Source organism: Taudactylus pleione, unplaced genomic scaffold (assembly GCF_031769625.1).
Source record: "Taudactylus pleione unplaced genomic scaffold, aTauple2 ptg000201l, whole genome shotgun sequence".
Classification (NCBI taxonomy): Eukaryota; Metazoa; Chordata; class Amphibia; order Anura; family Myobatrachidae; genus Taudactylus; species Taudactylus pleione.
In genome coordinates, this window is record NW_028284603.1 from 61895001 (window position 1) to 61913437 (window position 18437).

General features: G+C 43.5%; 1 protein-coding gene and 1 pseudogene across 1 annotated transcript in view; both read left to right on the plus strand.

Annotated features, from left to right (window-relative positions):
* Positions 1-18437, plus strand: part of SOS1 (SOS Ras/Rac guanine nucleotide exchange factor 1) — a 172898-nt gene that overhangs the window by 134960 nt on the left and 19501 nt on the right. The window contains exons 11-15 of the mRNA XM_088477420.1: positions 8010-8091; positions 9195-9317; positions 9668-9771; positions 15790-16012; positions 17226-17345. Coding sequence (XP_088333546.1) covers positions 8010-8091; positions 9195-9317; positions 9668-9771; positions 15790-16012; positions 17226-17345 — 652 coding nt within the window. The remainder of the gene's footprint in view (positions 1-8009; positions 8092-9194; positions 9318-9667; positions 9772-15789; positions 16013-17225; positions 17346-18437) is intronic.
* On the plus strand, positions 13914-14008 carry LOC148518654 (U6 spliceosomal RNA; annotated as a pseudogene).

Sequence of the window (18437 nt, forward strand, 5' to 3'; positions counted from 1 at the left end):
TCGCAGGTTTTACTTTTACACCGTATTCAATTTCAAAGACTTATCGCAGTTTTGAAAAGTCTTTGATAAAAAATGGGGATAACTTTTCACCATTGAATAGGTGTCGAAAAAAAGTGCAGAATTGGGGTTTAGGGGTGCAGGCTTAAAAAATTTAGCCTGCACCCCTGGGAATGACATTTAAAAAAGAACTGTGTCAAAAAAAAGGTTTTTTTTAAAAATAGGGACACCCCAAAAAATGAATTTAAAAATTGGGGTGAAAAAACAAAATTGGGAAAAAATTGTATAACAATAGGTTCAGGGCTATTCTGCAAGTATGCGGCAGGTGTTTTGAAGAATAGAATTATAGCGGCACGTGCACAAATGCAGAATTTTAAAAAATTTACTTTAGGGACTTAAAAATATGCTAGTACCCATTTTCATGTACCCCAAATTTGATGGGACCACTTAAAAAAACGAAAAAAATAACCTAAGTGCTCTTCTGCAACACTTCTTCAATGTCGGGAAAAAAACACCTGCTGCGGCTATTTAAATCCCTGACTTTCATTTAAAGGCTAAAACGGGGGTACCCATAGTGTTCCCCCATGTTTTTACAACTTTAAAGGAAAAATTCGTAACTTTACGCAAATCCAACTTCGGAGTTTCCCGTTTTCGTTAAATTTATATTGAATACGGGGATAAGCGGGAGCGCGCCCGATACTTTAATGCAGGTAAAAACTCTGATATGAAACGTTAACTTCGACAGTGAAGTTAACGTTTCATATTGAATACCCCTCTATGTATGTTGTGTTTTCAACTGGCCATAATTTGAGTCCTGCAACCATGCTTAGCTGCTATGTTGGACAGAAGTGTAAATGTTCTCCATACACATAATCAGCAACACCACAGCCACGAGGAAAGGCACTGATGCACACTCCTCCCATCCTGTGTAAATGTTCTCCATACACATAATCAGCAACACCACGGCCACGAAGAAAGGCACTGGTTCACACTCCTCCCATCCTCCTGTAAATGTTCTCCATACACATAATCAGCAACACCACAGTTGCGAGGAAAGGCACTGGTGCACACTCCTCCCATCCTTTGTAAATGTTCTCCATACACACAATCAGCAACACCACGGCCACGAGGAAAGGCACTGGTGCACACTTCTCCCATCCTTTGTAAATGTTCTCCATACACATAATCGGCAACACCACGGCCACGAGGAAAGGCACTGGTGCACACTCCTCCCATCCTCCTGTAAATGTTCTCCATACACATAATCAGCAACACCACAGCCACGAGGAAAGGCACTGGTGCACACTCCTTCCATCCTCCTGTAAATGTTCTCCATATATTTTATCGGCAACACCACGGCCACGAGGATAGGCACTGGTGCACACTCCTCCCATCCTCCTGTAAATGTTCTCCATACACACAATCAGCAACACCACGGCCACGAGGAAAGGCACTGGTGCACACTCCTCCCATCCTCCTGTAAATGTTCTCCATACACATAATCAGCAACACCACGGCCACGAGGAAAGGCACTGGTGCACACTCCTCCCATCCTCCTGTAAATGTTCTCCATACACATAATCAGCAACACCACAGCCACGAGGAAAGGCACTGGTGCACACTCCTTCCATCCTCCTGTAAATGTTCTCCATATATTTTATCGGCAACACCACGGCCACGAGGATAGGCACTGGTGCACACTCCTCCCATCCTCCTGTAAATGTTCTCCATACACATAATCAGCAACACCACAGCCACGAGGAAAGGCACTGGTGCACACTTCTCCCATCCTTTGTAAATGTTCTCCATACACATAATCGGCAACACCACGGCCACGAGGAAAGGCACTGGTGCACACTCCTCCCATCCTCCTGTAAATGTTCTCCATACACATAATCAGCAACACCACAGCCACGAGGAAAGGCACTGGTGCACACTCCTTCCATCCTCCTGTAAATGTTCTCCATATATTTTATCGGCAACACCACGGCCACGAGGATAGGCACTGGTGCACACTCCTCCCATCCTCCTGTAAATGTTCTCCATACACACAATCAGCAACACCACGGCCACGAGGAAAGGCACTGGTGCACACTTCTCCCATCCTTTGTAAATGTTCTCCATACACATAATCGGCAACACCACGGCCACGAGGAAAGGCACTGGTGCACACTCCTCCCATCCTTTGTAAATGTTCTCCATACACATAATCGGCAACACCACGGCCACGAGGAAAGGCACTGGTGCACACTCCTCCCATCCTTTGTAAATGTTCTCCATACACATAATCGGCAACACCACGGCCACGAGGAAAGGCACTGGTGCACACTCCTCCCATCCTCCTGTAAATGTTCTCCATACACATAATCAGCAACACCACGGCCACGAGGAAAGGCACTTGGGTACACTCCACCCATCCTGTGTAAATGTTTTGGTTTTCTGTATTAACTGCTAATTAGCTCTGGAATACATCAAAGTTGATATTTTTGTTCTTTGGAAGATAAATAATTTTACTTACTCAATCCCACTTTTATGTCAATATAAAAAAAAAAACCACCCACATACAGTAGTTAATGTTTTTTGTTTTGTTTTAAGACCTACTGCCACATGCCTCATTTATAGAGTAAAGTGCTGAACTAACACTTGTGGCTCCTATAGATGAATTTCAGTGGTCAGTGTATACTTTGTTCTTCATCAGAAACACTATCTTTATTTTAGAGAAAGTTGTAAGTGCTATGAATATAATCATATATTTTCCTTTAACTTCTCTTAATGAGAAGATCATTTTGAAGGATTTTCTACTATTTCCTTTAATTCCATGAAATACAATTAAAGAAATTCTGAAAGTAGTTATCACAGCTTAATTGTTTTGTTGTTTGTTTATGGTCATCCAATACTTTCATCAGTTGTAAACTTCCCTTTGTGTGTGGAGGAATGAGACACAACAAGTTGTAATGGTGACTGACAACAGCAGGAAAATGTTATTTACAGTATACAGTAATAGGGGTGGTCCGTCCTGTCCATCATGCTCAGTGGGCATTCTTTTTGTCATACATAATGCAGCCAGCACTAACACACAGTAAATGGGATCGGTATGAAATAGCGCCGGACCTATGTTCAAATCCCGGCGCCGGAAGACCGGCAGCAGTGAAGATCCCAACAGCTCCAAAGGTAAACTGCGAGTTAGGGGTGAGATCGGGCCCCAAGGGGGGCAAATTGTACGCTGTTACAACGGCAATTCGCACCCTTTGCACCTAAATAGATTGAGTCCACAGATTGTATGTAGTGGACATTTACTATCCCAGTAAATTTTCATAAGGCAAAATTAGAAACTGCCCTGTTTACCCTAAATGAACCTATATAAGGATGCATAAAAGTCCTTCATGCAGCTTTTGTAATGCAGAACAGCACTTGAATCTTATAGTTAACCTTAATCCCAAAGTGGAAAACTGGGTCAGTGTTCTCCAAGTGAAGAAACAACTGTACAAGTAATTGTGAGAATGTGTTCCTAAATGGATAGCTTCATATTCAGATTACAGCACTGTGTGCATTTAATAGACTTGGTGAAGCAGAAGTTGGCATATAAAAAAAAAAATAAAACAGAAAATTTCCTACAAAGTTTTGTTATATTTGCTACATAATGGTTATAACACAGAACAGGAAAATATAGGTACAAGGTGAATAACTTAGGTTCACTAATTAATTTTATACATAATTTACAGCCCGCAAATTACATAGAGGATACAAAGGAATAAGTGAGGGCCCAGTTCACGAGATCTTACATTATAGAAGGGATATGGACAGATACAAAGAAGGAGTGAGGAACAGAGGAGTAGGGCCGAGACATGACAGTTAGAAGGGGGATTCGTAGGTTTGAGTTTTAAGGGACATGCAATGGCTGGAAGGCTTTGCAAAAGTCTGATAGGATGTGGGAGTGCAGTCCAGAGGTGGGGGGTAGTGCCAGAGTGTGGGAGGCAGTTCCCTTGCTAGATAGAGGGGGGGACAACATAGCTCAGGTTCAGTATTTGTACAAAATGGTCATTAATCAGTTGTTGTAATAGCCTTGTTACTGACAGTATCAGATGGGGATATTGGTCAACGTCTTCAGATGATTAGGGGCTTTGGAACAGTTTGACACATCTCTTGGCTGTTTTAAATCCAAGTACCAGTTTCAATGTGTAAAATTGATTTTTCTTCATTATGTAAAGATCTACTAATAGCATTCACAAATGTACATGTCGAAGTTTTAAGAGCTTGACACTGACATAGAAGTTTAAAATTTCATATTTTTTTCTCATACTTCCTGTCAAAACTCAGATATTTCAATACCTGAAATGGCTGATAATAGTGGACAACGGTGTACAATATCAAATACATTAAAGACTAAATTCAGTCACATGACTTTGCTTAAAGTTAAACTTTTCACATGGCAACAACAGTGCGTTTCTGAGATTCAAAAGTTCTATCTCAAGTATTGTATTAACTAGAATAATTTTCAATTTGTATAAGAACTTTTACAGTGGTTGTGCTAGTGATGGAGTACAGCTTTGAATTACTTTCTAAATAGCAATCTCCCTACACCTATGAGTGCAGCATCCATGGAGGAAACACTGGGGAGAAGAAGTAGTACTGCCTACGAGTGTTCTGGAGAGCAGTATTTTCTTGTAGAACAGCTTCTCCTGTTGTTTGGGGAGGGGGGGGTTCTGCCATTGATGGTTCCCCACCATTGATGGCAGAGAGCCATATGATCCACACAGTCCCGCCACTTGCCTGAGTCATCAACCACTCACGACTTCCTCCAACACGTGCACTAGTGTAGTTGATGGTTTCCTGTCATCGATGTAAACAAATGATAGTGCTATCGATGCTAGCCCCGCCGATGGTTATCACTAAATTCTTCTCCCTAGTCAGAGAGACCATTGGGAGAGAGGACCTGGGAGAGGAGAGGTGTTGTAAGGAAATTACGCTATATAGAAATAGAAAAATGGAGTTAGATAGAGAAAGTTGTAAGAAAGGTAAAGGACAGAAAGAGGATGAAGGATGAGGGGGTAGAGAAAGATATACATTTCAGGGTGGTTGTGAAAGCAACGCCATTGTAATGCAGATTAAGTAGAGTTCTTTTTTTGTAAACCGTGCTACAAAAAGCTTGAACCACTCCACTATACATAATTAAGGTATGCAATGTATTGTAATGTATCATTTTACCTAAAGCCATTGTCCGACGTTTTCTACTCCTGTCTAATTTATTTCAATGATGGCTGCTATGGTCCACCAATTACTTATTTTTATATTTCCGCTCACGAGAGTCAATCCAGTTCTAGGGCTATATTTACTAAAGAGTGGGTTTATATAAGTGGAGTTGTTGCCCATAGCAACCAATACGATTCTAGCTATTCTCATTTATCTAGCACCTTCTAGAACAGGCCTGGCCAACCTGTGGCTCTCCAGCTGTTGTGAAACTACAAGTCCCATCATTCCCTGCCACAGTTTTAGCATTCCCTAACAGCAAAACTGTGGGAAGGCATGCTGGGACTTGTAGTTTTTCAACAGCTGGAGAGCCACAGGTTGGCCTGGCCTGTTCTAGAAGATAAGTAGAATCTGATTGGTTGCTATGGACAACAACTCCACTTCTATAAACCCACACTTTAGTAAATATACCCCATAGAGCAGTGGTTCCCAAACTTTTTCTAATCACGGCACCCTACTATAGCAGTTTTTTTTCCATGGCACCCCGGGCCAAATGTTTCTTATTAAGAAATTCATCAAAAATGAAATGACGTAAATTGTACTTATGTCACCCTTATGTTCAGTTATTTAGTGGTGACAGGACTGCACTTCTTTTTGTTCTTTGATTGTCAAAACCAGTGCTAATGATTGCCAATCACACAACTAAAAATCATTTAATTTGGTACTGGACCACCAACCCGAGGCAACCCAGGGTGCCACGGCACCCAGTTTGGGAACCACTGCCATAGAGCATTGGCTGAAAGTTACAAGGTAGTTAGTTTACCTTGAGGATCCTCTTTGTACGGCTGTCAGGACAATTCCCAGCTCTCCCTAAAACATTAATGATAATTAGAAGTTATTTTGCTACATATTTATACTTTGTAATGTGTGTAAAACGTATGCTTTGGAATACAGACTTGAAATGTTAGTTGAAGAACAATGCAAGATGCAGAATGCTGTTTTTCAGTATATTGTAGTTGAGCAGTGACAATTTTTGTACAATTAATTACCTACTACTTACTGCCAGGTAACCATGCTTTATACCCTTGGCATAAGAAAACATATATCACTTGTCCTGGGTTTTTATTTCCTTGCTTTAAATAAAAATAAATTAGAGGCAAAACATTTAATGTTCCATGACCCATTAAGACTTTTTCTTTCTATTTTGTGTAATATTTATGTTTTGTATGTATGTACAAATCACTCTTTGGGGAATTTGTGGCCCCTTGCTAAAATAAATAAATTAAAACATACCATACTATGGTCTATTATAGTACCTGTGTGGCACAGCTTTACCATTATCCCGCATAAGAGATAGGACCACCCTTTTATTTTCCATCTGTACGTGGTATGTTAACTGACCTTTGTATGTAGTATACTGGGGTTGTGAACGGGGCAACGGCATCCCGACAGAGTTAGGATACCAACACCGGTCTGTATCCTAACCCTCTCCCTACCCTAACCCTCCCTTCGGGGTGCCTGAACCTAACCTCCCCCTCCCCGCACCCTAAACCTAACCCTCCCCCCTTAGTGCATAACCCTACCCGGACCCTAAACATAACCCTCCCCCTTACCCTGCCTCTAGTGCCTAATACTAACCCTTCCCCTAACTCCGCTATTTACCTTCGGGATTATGACAGGTGTCGGGATTCCAGCGCCGGATCCTCGTGGTCAGGATTATGACCGCATCCCGTATACTGGTTGACAAGTATAGCTACAGTATAAACTGTAATACTGCATACTATTCACTGGCCACATGCATCACTGTATGTATAAATACATTCTCACACAGATCTATTAACATTTACTAGATGGTTGTGGCTCATTTGGGCTGCTTTTAGGAAACATTATGGGGTCTATTTACTAAGCTGTGTTAGGAGATAAAGTGAACGGTGATAAGGTACCAGCCAACCTGCTTCTAAATGTCATTTTACAAACACAGCCTGTGACATGGCAATTAGAAGCTGATTTGCTGGAACCTTACACCGTTCACTTTGGGTCGTATTCAATTTGGAGCCAGACTTTTTGCCTCCATCGCAGGTTCCAGGGTCGAAAAGTTATCACGCTCGTCCCCGCGTATCCCCGTATGCAAGTCCAAATTGGTGAAAACGAGATCATCAAAGTCCTGTCTTTTTTGGGGGAAATCAGCCTGACACCCCCCTAAAGATGCTCTGATATGGTGGTTCACTATGGGTATCCCCGAATAGCCCTGCTAAAGGTATTTGGGGGTCGTTAAATGGTCTCAATAGGTGCTATTTAGCATCTTTCAGCAAGTGGTTACCACTGTTTTTTTTAAAAAAGTAGTCCCATCAAATTTGGGGTACATCAAAATGTATGCAAGCATATTTAAAAATCGTTAGTCATGCATTAAAATGCGCAAAAAAAAGCACCTTCAGCAAACACCTGCAATCAACAAAACACCTCCCCCATACTTGCAGACCCCCCCAAAGGCTATTTCGCTAGTTTTTGAATTTGTACCCCCACTTTGAACTTTTTCGGCCACTTTTTCAAAGTGCTTTTTTGGGGTGTCCTTTGTGTTTTTTTCAAGAGTTTTTTTTTTACGCAGTTAGCATCAAGTGGGGTGTATAAAGAAAGAAACCACTCTGCACCCCAAAACCGCAATTCTGCAATTTTTTCGCCTATTGCATTACGTTTTCGCTCCAAATTGAATATGGCCCTATATCTCCTAACACAGCTTAGTAAATAGACCCCTATGTCTGTAACTCATTAGTCCAGTTATTTAAACATCACCTAATATGCAGTTGCAATTTTTTATTTTTTTTTAGACCCCAACTTTGTGCGAACATTTCTTACAACGTATAGATCTTTCTGCAAACCACAGGAGCTTCTGAGCCTTCTCATAGAAAGGTACAGTACGAGACACTATATTATTTTATTTATTAATATCTGTTTCTATAGCACACACATTACGCAGTGCTTTAAAAATAATTATTTGGGTATAGGAAGATAAAATTTCATCCATGTTGATTGTAACGTTGATCAAAAATTACACCTGGCTCCTGTTACTGAATATCTATTGCTGATTACACTTCACACAGGCGTTTTTCTCAAAATGTATTATTTACCTGTCCCTTAACCAGAAATGGACGAGATTTATCATAGTACTGCAGGGGTCATTAACAAATAACAGCACAAATCCACTTTGGACTGTACATTTGTCCCAAGACTCCTGGGCTAGTGGACAAAATGGCGGTGTTTACAGTGAGCAGAAGTTTGTGCAGGATGATGGGAGGTGTTGGGTGGAATGTGGGAATTGCCTAGAAAGTATGGAGTAGGCACACCATGGAGCAGTGTAAAAATGTATTATATTTCTTTTTGTGGGTTGAGAAAATTGAAATCATTAAAATGCATTCCAAGAAGGACTCTACAGCTGGCTATCTTCAATTCTTGTCCTATAGTTTTATTTGGACTCTTTGGTGCCTTCATGCTGCACTCTAAGGGTAAAAACATTTCTCGGCACACTCCTCAGAGGAAAATATTACAATAAAATAAAAAAAAATTAAAAATTAAAAAATCCTGTTGGGGTGACACTAACACCACATTTCAATAATTTGACCAAACATTTCTGATTATCCTTGCTTGTATGTAAAGTTTTTTTTGTGTATTTTTGGTTAATTTAAAAAATAACAAGTAAGTAGAACTGTGTGTTAGCTCCATTTTCCCTTTAAAAGGTCAATGAGGCATAATAATAGAAAATCGATGGACTGAATTAGTTTCATAAACCCCCTTTTAAATTTGTTTTAATTCAGGTATTTCTCCTTTGAGAGAGATTAATCAAACTTTCTAAAGAAGACATGTGAAGTTACCCATAGCAACCAATCATATTCTACCTATCATTTATAGAATACATTATATAAATAATAGAAGCTGATTGGTTGCTATGCATAACTTCTTTACCAATCTCCCCTATATGTAAAGGCCCTCACTTTGCACCACTTGTTCTTTTCTAGGTTTGAGATTCCAGAGCCTGAACCAAATGAAGCAGACAGAATTGCCATGGAAAATGGCGACCAACCCCTCAGTGGAGAGCTAAAAAGATTTAGAAAAGAATATGTACAACCTGTACAGTTACGGTAAGATAACCTGATACATTTTCAGTTTTGCAATTTTTGTCGGCAACATCAGGATTTTCTTTTTAATTCTAACTAAGGCCAAGTGAAAATGTAACCTCTAACAGGAAGGGCTACACATACCTTTTTATAAGGATTCCACAAAAAAAGGAATGCAATAACATTGGGCTTCACAATGGCGAGTGAGGTCTGTCTGTGGCTCAGAATTCACGTTTGGCACAATATTATAACCAAAACTTGGGCAGGTTTTGGCTCTGTAGATTTGTAGCAGCAGTTTCTTGTATGCGGTGTAGATTGATTTTTCTCTAATAAACAATAGTTGTAATTAAGTATTTTATGCTGTTCCCTTCCAGGGTTCTGAATGTTTGTCGACATTGGGTAGAACATCATTTCTATGACTTTGAACGAGATTCAGATCTGTTATTACGACTAGAAGATTTTATAGGAACAGTCAGAGGTAGGAGGTTTTGAATATGCCATTTAAATCCACATTAATTGAATTTCCTGGATAGTTTAATGTATTCTTTTTCTCCTTCATCCACTAGGGGACACTGGAGTTCAAGACAGTGGGGTATATACGGTGGTAGAGCAGAGCCTGGCACTTTAAATAATTCAGAAGTGTGACTGGCTCCTCCCCCTCTATGCCCCATCAGCCCCAGTTTTTAGAATGTGCCCAAGAGAGCCGGTAGCACATCAGGCTGTCTCCAGCCTTTTTTCATATTTTTTTTTTTCATATTTTTTTATGTTTATTTAACAAGCATTGAGGACAGGCAGGCTGCTTACTGTGGCAGTCTGCCTGCTACGGGGGAGCCGCCGGGAGGGCACCACACGGCTACTGCAGCCTGTGTCCGGTGACCCTGAGGAGGGGGCAATAACAAATTGAGTCATCGGACTCTGCGAGGCCACCACTGCTGACACCGGCATGTGTCCGGGTTCCTCCCCGGCCCCTCAGCCCAGCATCCCGGCCGCAGCAGTCCGTAAGTATATCCCACCACTCCTGACTAGCTGGAGTGGTGGGCCAAAAACGCTGGGCTCAGGAACAGCGCAGCGGCTGTTGCAGCCTCCTTCCCCCTGTCGGTGAACTGGCGGTGTCGGAGCTGCTTGCGTGACCCGCCGCTGCACTCTGCAGTCGGCGGCCGGGTCTCTGCTGGCCACTGGTGCCCCCTCCTGTTTGGTGAGGGGAGAACCGTCTGCAGTGGGTCACTGTGAGTGCCTTTGCGTGCAGTGGTTGTGGCCGCGCCGGGGCTTGTGCCGTGGAGGCTCCGGCGACGGCATTGACGGGCGCGCTTGGACGCCGCTTCGGCGCGGCTGTCTGTGGTCTGGCGGCCGCTTGGCGGCTGTCGGTTGTCGCGGCGCCGGTGCTTGCGCAAGCGCCGGGTTGGTCTCCCGCGTGGCTGTTGTGGGCGCGCTTGGACAGAGCCATGTTCTCCCTCTTGTGGAGGAGGAGACGCTGCACCGCTGATCATGAAGCGCTGACAGGCCGTCGGGCGTGCAGTAGCCCTCCCAAAATGGAGGTGTAGCGCCAAATGCCTGCCATTAGCGGGAACTGTAACGAAGTTAGCGCTATTCCCGGCGGTGCGGAGGCGTGGCTTAGGTCCGGCGGCCATTACTACTCCTGGGGAGCAGGTGCCGCAATTGCTTCTAAGCCGCTCGCTTAGTTGGCACGCAGTACAGCGCAGGTTTACACTCTTGGCAGTGTAGAGAGAGGTCTGGGCCCCTGTAGAGGCTACACCTACTGTAACCTTAAATACCAATTCCGCTACTGCAGCTAGTACAAGGTAGCCTAATGTAATATGACATGCCTACATGGGCAAGTATGTGTTTATACATGTATGTATATGCGGGGCCTTCCTGCATGTGTATGTATTTATGTGTGTGGGTGTGTGTGTATGTATGTATATGTGTGTGTATATATATATATATATATATATATATATATGTGTGTGTGTGTGTGTGTGTGTATATATATATATATATATATATATATATATATATGTGTGTCTGTTATTGCCAGTATTGTCTACTGAATTGATGGTGCAGCGGAATACGCTGTGCTGTGTAGAATCTGTTAAAGGAATAACAAAATGTATATATGTATAACTCCCCTGTGCATAGCAGTAGCATATATGGGCAGCGGCAGAATCTAGATAGAACCTGGTTTGGTCTCTATAATAGTATACTGCTGGAATAGATTATGCTGAGGCATACTGAGCGAATTACAAACCTACGCACGCAGTGTAGCAGTCTTCCTGCTTACTGAGTTACGCAGCGGCAAGGTCCATATAGAACTTGAATGGTGGTCAGATTCCAAAATGAATTGTTAGAAGAGAGAGCACTGCAAAACAGTCGGCCCCATAACTATCCTGATTCCTAACTGCTGCCCTACGTCATTGTCATGTTACTGTGTAGAGGATAGTTATAACCATTTTACGATTGTCTATCTCAAAATGGCTGCAGGAGTCTGTTTGATTAAGTTTTACTCAGTACTCATATTAAAGAGCAGCACCTCTACATATCATGGGTCCCGCCGCCACTATTATAGAGTGAGTGTCCAGGTACCCTGACACTAGCTCAGGGAGGAACATGCCGCAGCCTAATACATAGGCTGTGTCCGTGTCACTTACCCTCCGCATGATCTGCCGATTGATCTATATCTGTGTCAAATAGACCTGTATACATCAGTATACTGCACTGAGGTCATCACTTTGATTCCCACTTTGAAAAAGCGGGTTCAACTGGAGCTCAAATGGCTCACCCGATAAGGCGAGTACACCAGTGACAGAAGGGTCCCAGGATCGAAACCTGTCTGGGACATCACGCTGTTAAAATATCCTGCCCCCCTAAGCCGTAGCAGAATGACGGCCACACGCGGCACATGAGCAGTCTCCCTGCGTGGAGGTAAGCCACATGTATGTATATATTTGTATTTTATACATAAGCCCTACTTTAGAACATATACATATGTCTGGAGTGAAGTTTGTCCTGGGCTCAACCAAGGTCTTGGCTCAGTTCATTCCATGGCTCTACCTGTTGCTCATGTTAAATATTATTGTCACCTATTGATCTTGATGTAGGTACGCGTATAGTATCGCTTTTTATCCTTACCGTAAAGGCAGAGGAGGATCTGTTAGCAGTTTTGTCTGATACCTAGCATATTTTAAAAGAAGGATCCTGCGATTGGAGACTGGACTCTCCTGATGCGGTAGTTTGGTACAATAACTACATCCATATACCGTATATATAAAATGGTGGCTCTATAGACTAGAGTCATGTTCTGCAGCTTACATTGTAATAGTCACAATTCCCTCAGGCATTGCTTCTAGTATGGACCCTATGCATGTCCTGGGGCCTTCTTGTATGTCCACACTTGTATATTGTGGAGCAAACTATAGGACTCTAAGAATGCAAGATGTGCATATATGTATATATAATAATATAGCATGATAATCTCCTAGTGCAGGAGTCTGACAAGTGTCCTATATAGGAACTAACTCTTCCTTTCAAAGAGATTGCCTTCTCATGCAACTATGGTCTCTGGGTGTACGTGTGGATATATACTGATATATTCACATTCTTTGTATGAATATTTACTAATGATTGGGAAAACCTATTTTTTAACCCTAAATGGGGTTATCGCTACAGATATATCCTTCTTACTTGGGATAATTAAGGCACTCTATGTCCATGTACAGGTGCCTTTCTCAGTATAGGTTCTAGTACTCAAGATTATTGTTTGTCAATATCTCAATTAAATGAGGCTATAAAGTGGCCCCTAGATACACTTCCTATCAGTACATGGGGAATCCAGGTTCTACACCATCCTCAGGACCTAACTGTTTAAATGACAACAGACTGCAGTTACTGCTCCTGTGCCTGAAGGCCTAGGGCCACCCGCCGAATAGGCAGGGTCAGGCCTGGCTTGATTAGCTGGGTGAGTATCAAGTAAATCCTTGGACCAGCGGTTCAATTTTGAATCCTTCCCGCTGTGATCACTATAACTTTCAAGGGTCACTGGTGGGGATCCATCATCAAATATGTAAAATTTCTGTGTGTATCTTTACCGGTACAAGGTCTTATATAAATCCGCCTTTAATATGCACTTCACCATTATAAGTATGATTGTACTGATACACTAGCAGACCGTATTTGGGGTATATGTATAATCTCTATATGTATACACATCCCTAATGTAACAAGCTCAGGTTTAGAGTCCTGTTGGACAACCTTCTTGTCTCCACTAACAATTTGCTAGTTTTCTACAGTATTTCCTAAGACAACATCGTCAGACTGAAGTCCGTGCTGTAGAGCATTGGTTTTTAGCCCACTGAACTACTCTCTATACCTGACGTGACGGGTTGCTGTGAGAGGGAAAGGGTCAGTGACATTCTACATAGCGTCTAGAGGGATTCTGGTTACTCACAGGTAAGCGGTACCTCACTAATTCCTCAGAAGAGGCTACTATTTCATGCAACCTGGCATTACAAGTCTCCATTCCGCACCCTAGCTGCAGTCCTAGCAGCCATCCGCTCTCGTAATCAGTTGGCTCTACTACACTTTAGAGCTTTCCTGGCGTGTGGGTGCATAGTTCCAACATTGAGAGTGCTCGCTTCGGCAGCACATATTCTAAAGATTGGAACGATACAGAGAAGATTTGCAAGGATGACACGCACTTTCGTGAAGCATTCCATACTTAATTGTCACTTTATTCTACTAGAATTTGTTGGAGTTATAAAGGACTGTAGCACTTCTATGGACTAAGGCACTTCTTTACATTAAAGTGTGCGGTCATTATGTTCTGCACTGGGAGCCTGATTCCTGTTCAGTATCTTTGGATATTTTCATCACACTGAAAGGTATCTGATGGGTACCTTTATGGTTGTCCTAGTAGCCTTGCTGTATGGGATGCTTCCATATATATTGGTAGCTCTCCCTGGGTGGCTGTTGCATCCGTGCTTTTTAACTGCCAGGGTTTCCGGGTTGTTTTTCATGCTATGTTCGGGCCAGCAGTTTGTACTGACTACGCACTTCCATCATGAGGGACGTTGTCTGTTGTTTGGGGTCGTTGCTGTGGTTTTCTTTTCAGGCCGGCACAGGGCGTGTGCCGTATAGTCCCCGCCTGAGGTGCCCCATACACGAGTTTGAGACCCGCCCCAAGCGGTAGTGACGTCTCTATAGGCAGGCAACTGATGAGCTGCCAGACACTCTGCCAGTGGTCTGGTATGGGGATTTATAACTCCAGGGTTTCCGTTGCTGTTTGATCTTTCTGTTCAGAGTGGTGGTACTGCTGTCTGACCCTCTGAAAGAATTGAGACCACAATTCCTTTAAAAGCCGCCTCTGCCTCATACCCAGTGGGATCTCTATTTGTTGGAGACTTCCTTCTGCTGGTTGACAACCTTGTAGTAGTTGGGCCTCGAGAATGGTCCAGGGCGACTGTTCGGTCTTGACTTTTTCCTCCCTGTATACTCTTGTTAGGAGTCTGTGGACAGGATCAGCTCTGTATCTGTAAATTGGTATTATTATACGTATATCTATATATATTCTATCCAGCACTGCTGGAGGTCTGCAGTCGGCGACTGATACAGCTTCCTATGTTCGACTATGGTTCGGACTTGGTCTGTTTTCAGCTGGGTTTACGCTGTTTTTGATGTTTTCATCTGCGGGTGTTCTTTCGCTAGCTGTTGTTCCATTCGCATTACGCTGTAAGTTGTGGAATTTCTGTGGCTGTTTAGCAAGGAGTTTTGATTGTCTCCTCTGCTCTGCGACACTTGATCCTCGGCTCTTGCCTTTCCATTGGGCCTACGGTTCTTGGCGATCCTGGTTTTCGGTTTTGCCAAAGGGTCTGCAAGTCCTCCGCGCTTCCCACCCGGGAGGTTGGCTTTGGGACGTCCCCACTGTCTTGAACTCCAGTGTCCCCTAGTGGATGAAGGAGAAAACAGGATTTTGGTACTTACCGATAAATCCCTTTCTCCGATTCCACAGGGGACACTGGACGCCCGCCCAGCGCTGCGTACCTGCCGTGTTGTTTCGTTCCTTATATGGTTGTGTGACTGCATGTGTTCCCCGCAGTGGGTTTGTCGGGTCTCCTTCAGTCGGTATTTTTCCGTTCTGTGTTCATCTCCTTCTCCTCATTTTCCTATTGTCCTCCGTCTCCTCTCGGGCTCAGTTCTTAAACTGGGGCTGATGGGGCATAGAGGGGGAGGAGCCAGTCACACTTCTGAATTATTTAAAGTGCCAGGCTCTGCTCTACCACCGTCTATACCCCACTGTCTTGAACTCCAGTGTCCCCTGTGGAATCGGAGAAAGGGATTTATCGGTAAGTACCAAAATCCTGTTTTTTTGTTTTTTTTTACAAAATTGCCATTGTGCCCTTCCTTTTGTTATTGTCAATTAAAATGTAGGCTTTTTATTCTTACTAAATTTGTATACAGTTAAACTACTAGCAACACGCAGGAATAATCTCTATTTTTGTTTCAGGAAAAGCAATGAAAAAGTGGGTAGAATCCATCACAAAAATCATTCAGCGAAAAAAGCAAGCTCAAGCCATTGGACCTAGTCACAATATAACATTTGAGAGCTTACCACCTTCTATAGAATGGCACATCAGCAGGCCTGGCCAGATAGAAACCTTTGACCTGCTTACATTACATCCTATAGAGATAGCTCGGCAGCTGACCTTGTTAGAGTCTGAACTTTACAGGTATGTCTTGTTTCGCAAATGTTCTTAGCACTACTGTGAAAACCTACTTAATGAACTGAGAACCTGCTAAGAAATATGATCATCAATTGTAATCACAGTAACACGATAACATTACCCAAGCTATTATAGTTTAAAAAGCTAATTTGTGAGCATTTACCAGTGTCTGTGGCTCCTAGGCATTTTCAGCACTTGAGCTTGGAAAACTTGGCTACTGCCTTCAGACAGTCAGAGAAATTGTGTGTGCCCATTGTTTAAGCTTGATTGATCTTCTATTCTATATCTGCATGAACAGAAACCACCATACAACAGAGCAAGAGGTGTTTTGTTTAAAAAAAAAAATCTTTAAAGCAACAATAATTAAAGCGGTTCGGTTTTACCTTATTGGATATCTAAAACACTTGAGCTGGATAGCCAATAAGATGCCGTTTTCCAGATCTGAACGTAACTGCTCATCTCTTCAAATGATAAGAACTCGGGGCCTGATTCAGACCCGCTCGCAAGCGGGTCGATTGTGGGCCAGTGCGCACACGAGCCCCGGAGCGAGCGCAAAAAGCACTCGCTCCGGTGCTCGCAACAAACGGGACGGCTGTCGATGTTGATCGACAGCTCGCCCCGTTTTGTAGGCGGGGAGGGGGGGTGGCTGGGCAAACGGAGGCGTTCCTTAAGGAACGCCTGCCGTTTGTGGGCGGCCCTACTGACATCACTCTATTAGAGCAGGAAGTCCACTGGGCTTGCGGCAACGAGATCCTATCACAAGGGTCTCGTCGCAAGCCCAATGGTCGCGATGGTCAAGACCATCACCTGGCCGCTCGCATAAGCTGTGGGTGGTAACCCACAGCTATGCGAGCAGCCAGGAGGCCGCAACAACAAAAACGAGCGGCTGCCCTAATTCAGAGCGAGCGCTCACTTTTTGCGAGCGGCTCTGAATCAGGCCCCCAGTTGTTCTAGCTCCCAGAACTCCCTGCCAACTAGAGTGAACAGTCAGAATTGGCTGCCTTGCCACAGATTACCCTTGCCATTTATACTGAACTCTGTGCCAAATCATTTTGCTGTCACTAGGTATTTTATGAAGTCTATAGAACTGCTGTAGAACTGTTTGTACATTCTGACCTAGAGATGCATAATAGTGCACAAAATATATTACTTGGGGTAGACTGCTTGTTGTGACACAGCCTTTTCTGGACTTACTATTTTTTTTTTCCTCTTTTTCTAGGGCTGTACAGTCTTCTGAACTTGTTGGTAGTGTATGGACTAAAGAAGATAAAGAGATTAACTCTCCTAACCTCCTAAAAATGATCAGACACACCACCAACCTCACTTTGTGGTTTGAAAAGTAAGTTAATGGCTGCATATTTCACCTATTCTGCAATTTCTTATTTTAGTTATGCCCGCTTTACAAACATGCCTGCTGTTTACCAAGGCTGGGGTCATGTTTACTACCGTAAATGGCACAATATGGGGAACAGCATATGTCCATTCTCCATAACCATGCATTATTTATCTATATGGGCGCCTGCTTAGGCCACTACGGTTTGCCTCCTTCATTCTATTGCTCAGCTATTTACTGTAAAGAAGGAAAAAAAAAAGCAATGCCCATCCTAATGTGTTTTGTAGGAATTGTCATTGTCTGCAGAGCCGGATTAAGGGGGGGCACGTACCCCCCGAGCCCCCCTGAAGGAGATGGCACCCTGCCACACACCACAGATTAGATCAGTTTCCGCGATCCACAGTGCAGGCGCAGCCAGCGCTGTAGCAGCCGTTGTCTAAGACATCCTTTACAGTCCCCGCCAGCGCCGCAGTGCTGGGTTGCCAGGCCAGCGGTGGACCAATGAGATGACAAGTTGCACTCCTCGGCTTTCAGTAACTATATGGCACGCAGGCTGCAGGGAAGAGGCTGGGACTTGGAAGTAAGGGGCAGGCGCTGGGCACGCCACACACACACAGCCGCATATGGAGACAGAGAGGGTGGAATATGCCGCGGTGCAGCTAAGGGCGGCTGTGGCTGAGAGAGGTTTTACATACTGTATGCCTCTGCACAGTTTACATCTTTATTCGATATCTGCCTGGATTATACAAATTTTTTTGAGCACTTATCCCTGCTTCTTTACTGAGATTGTGTATTTATCATGTTGCATAGCAACTCTCTTTTGAAGCGCCCATTAGTCGTCACGTGCGCAGGGGTTTGCGTGCCGCGGGTTGAACACACCGCTGTTCAGCACGCAACAACCGCACTGTGTTATACAATGCCTCTATGATGCGACACAAGTGTCGTGGCTTCAGTTGGCTAAATGAGTTGGAGATGTAGGTTATCTGTAAAGGTGCCCATACACGGGACGATTTTTTTACACAATATGGCCAGTTACGACAGGTTAAACAGACCAATCGTATGAAGATAGTTGTATTTTGTGTGTTCTGCGACCCCGAT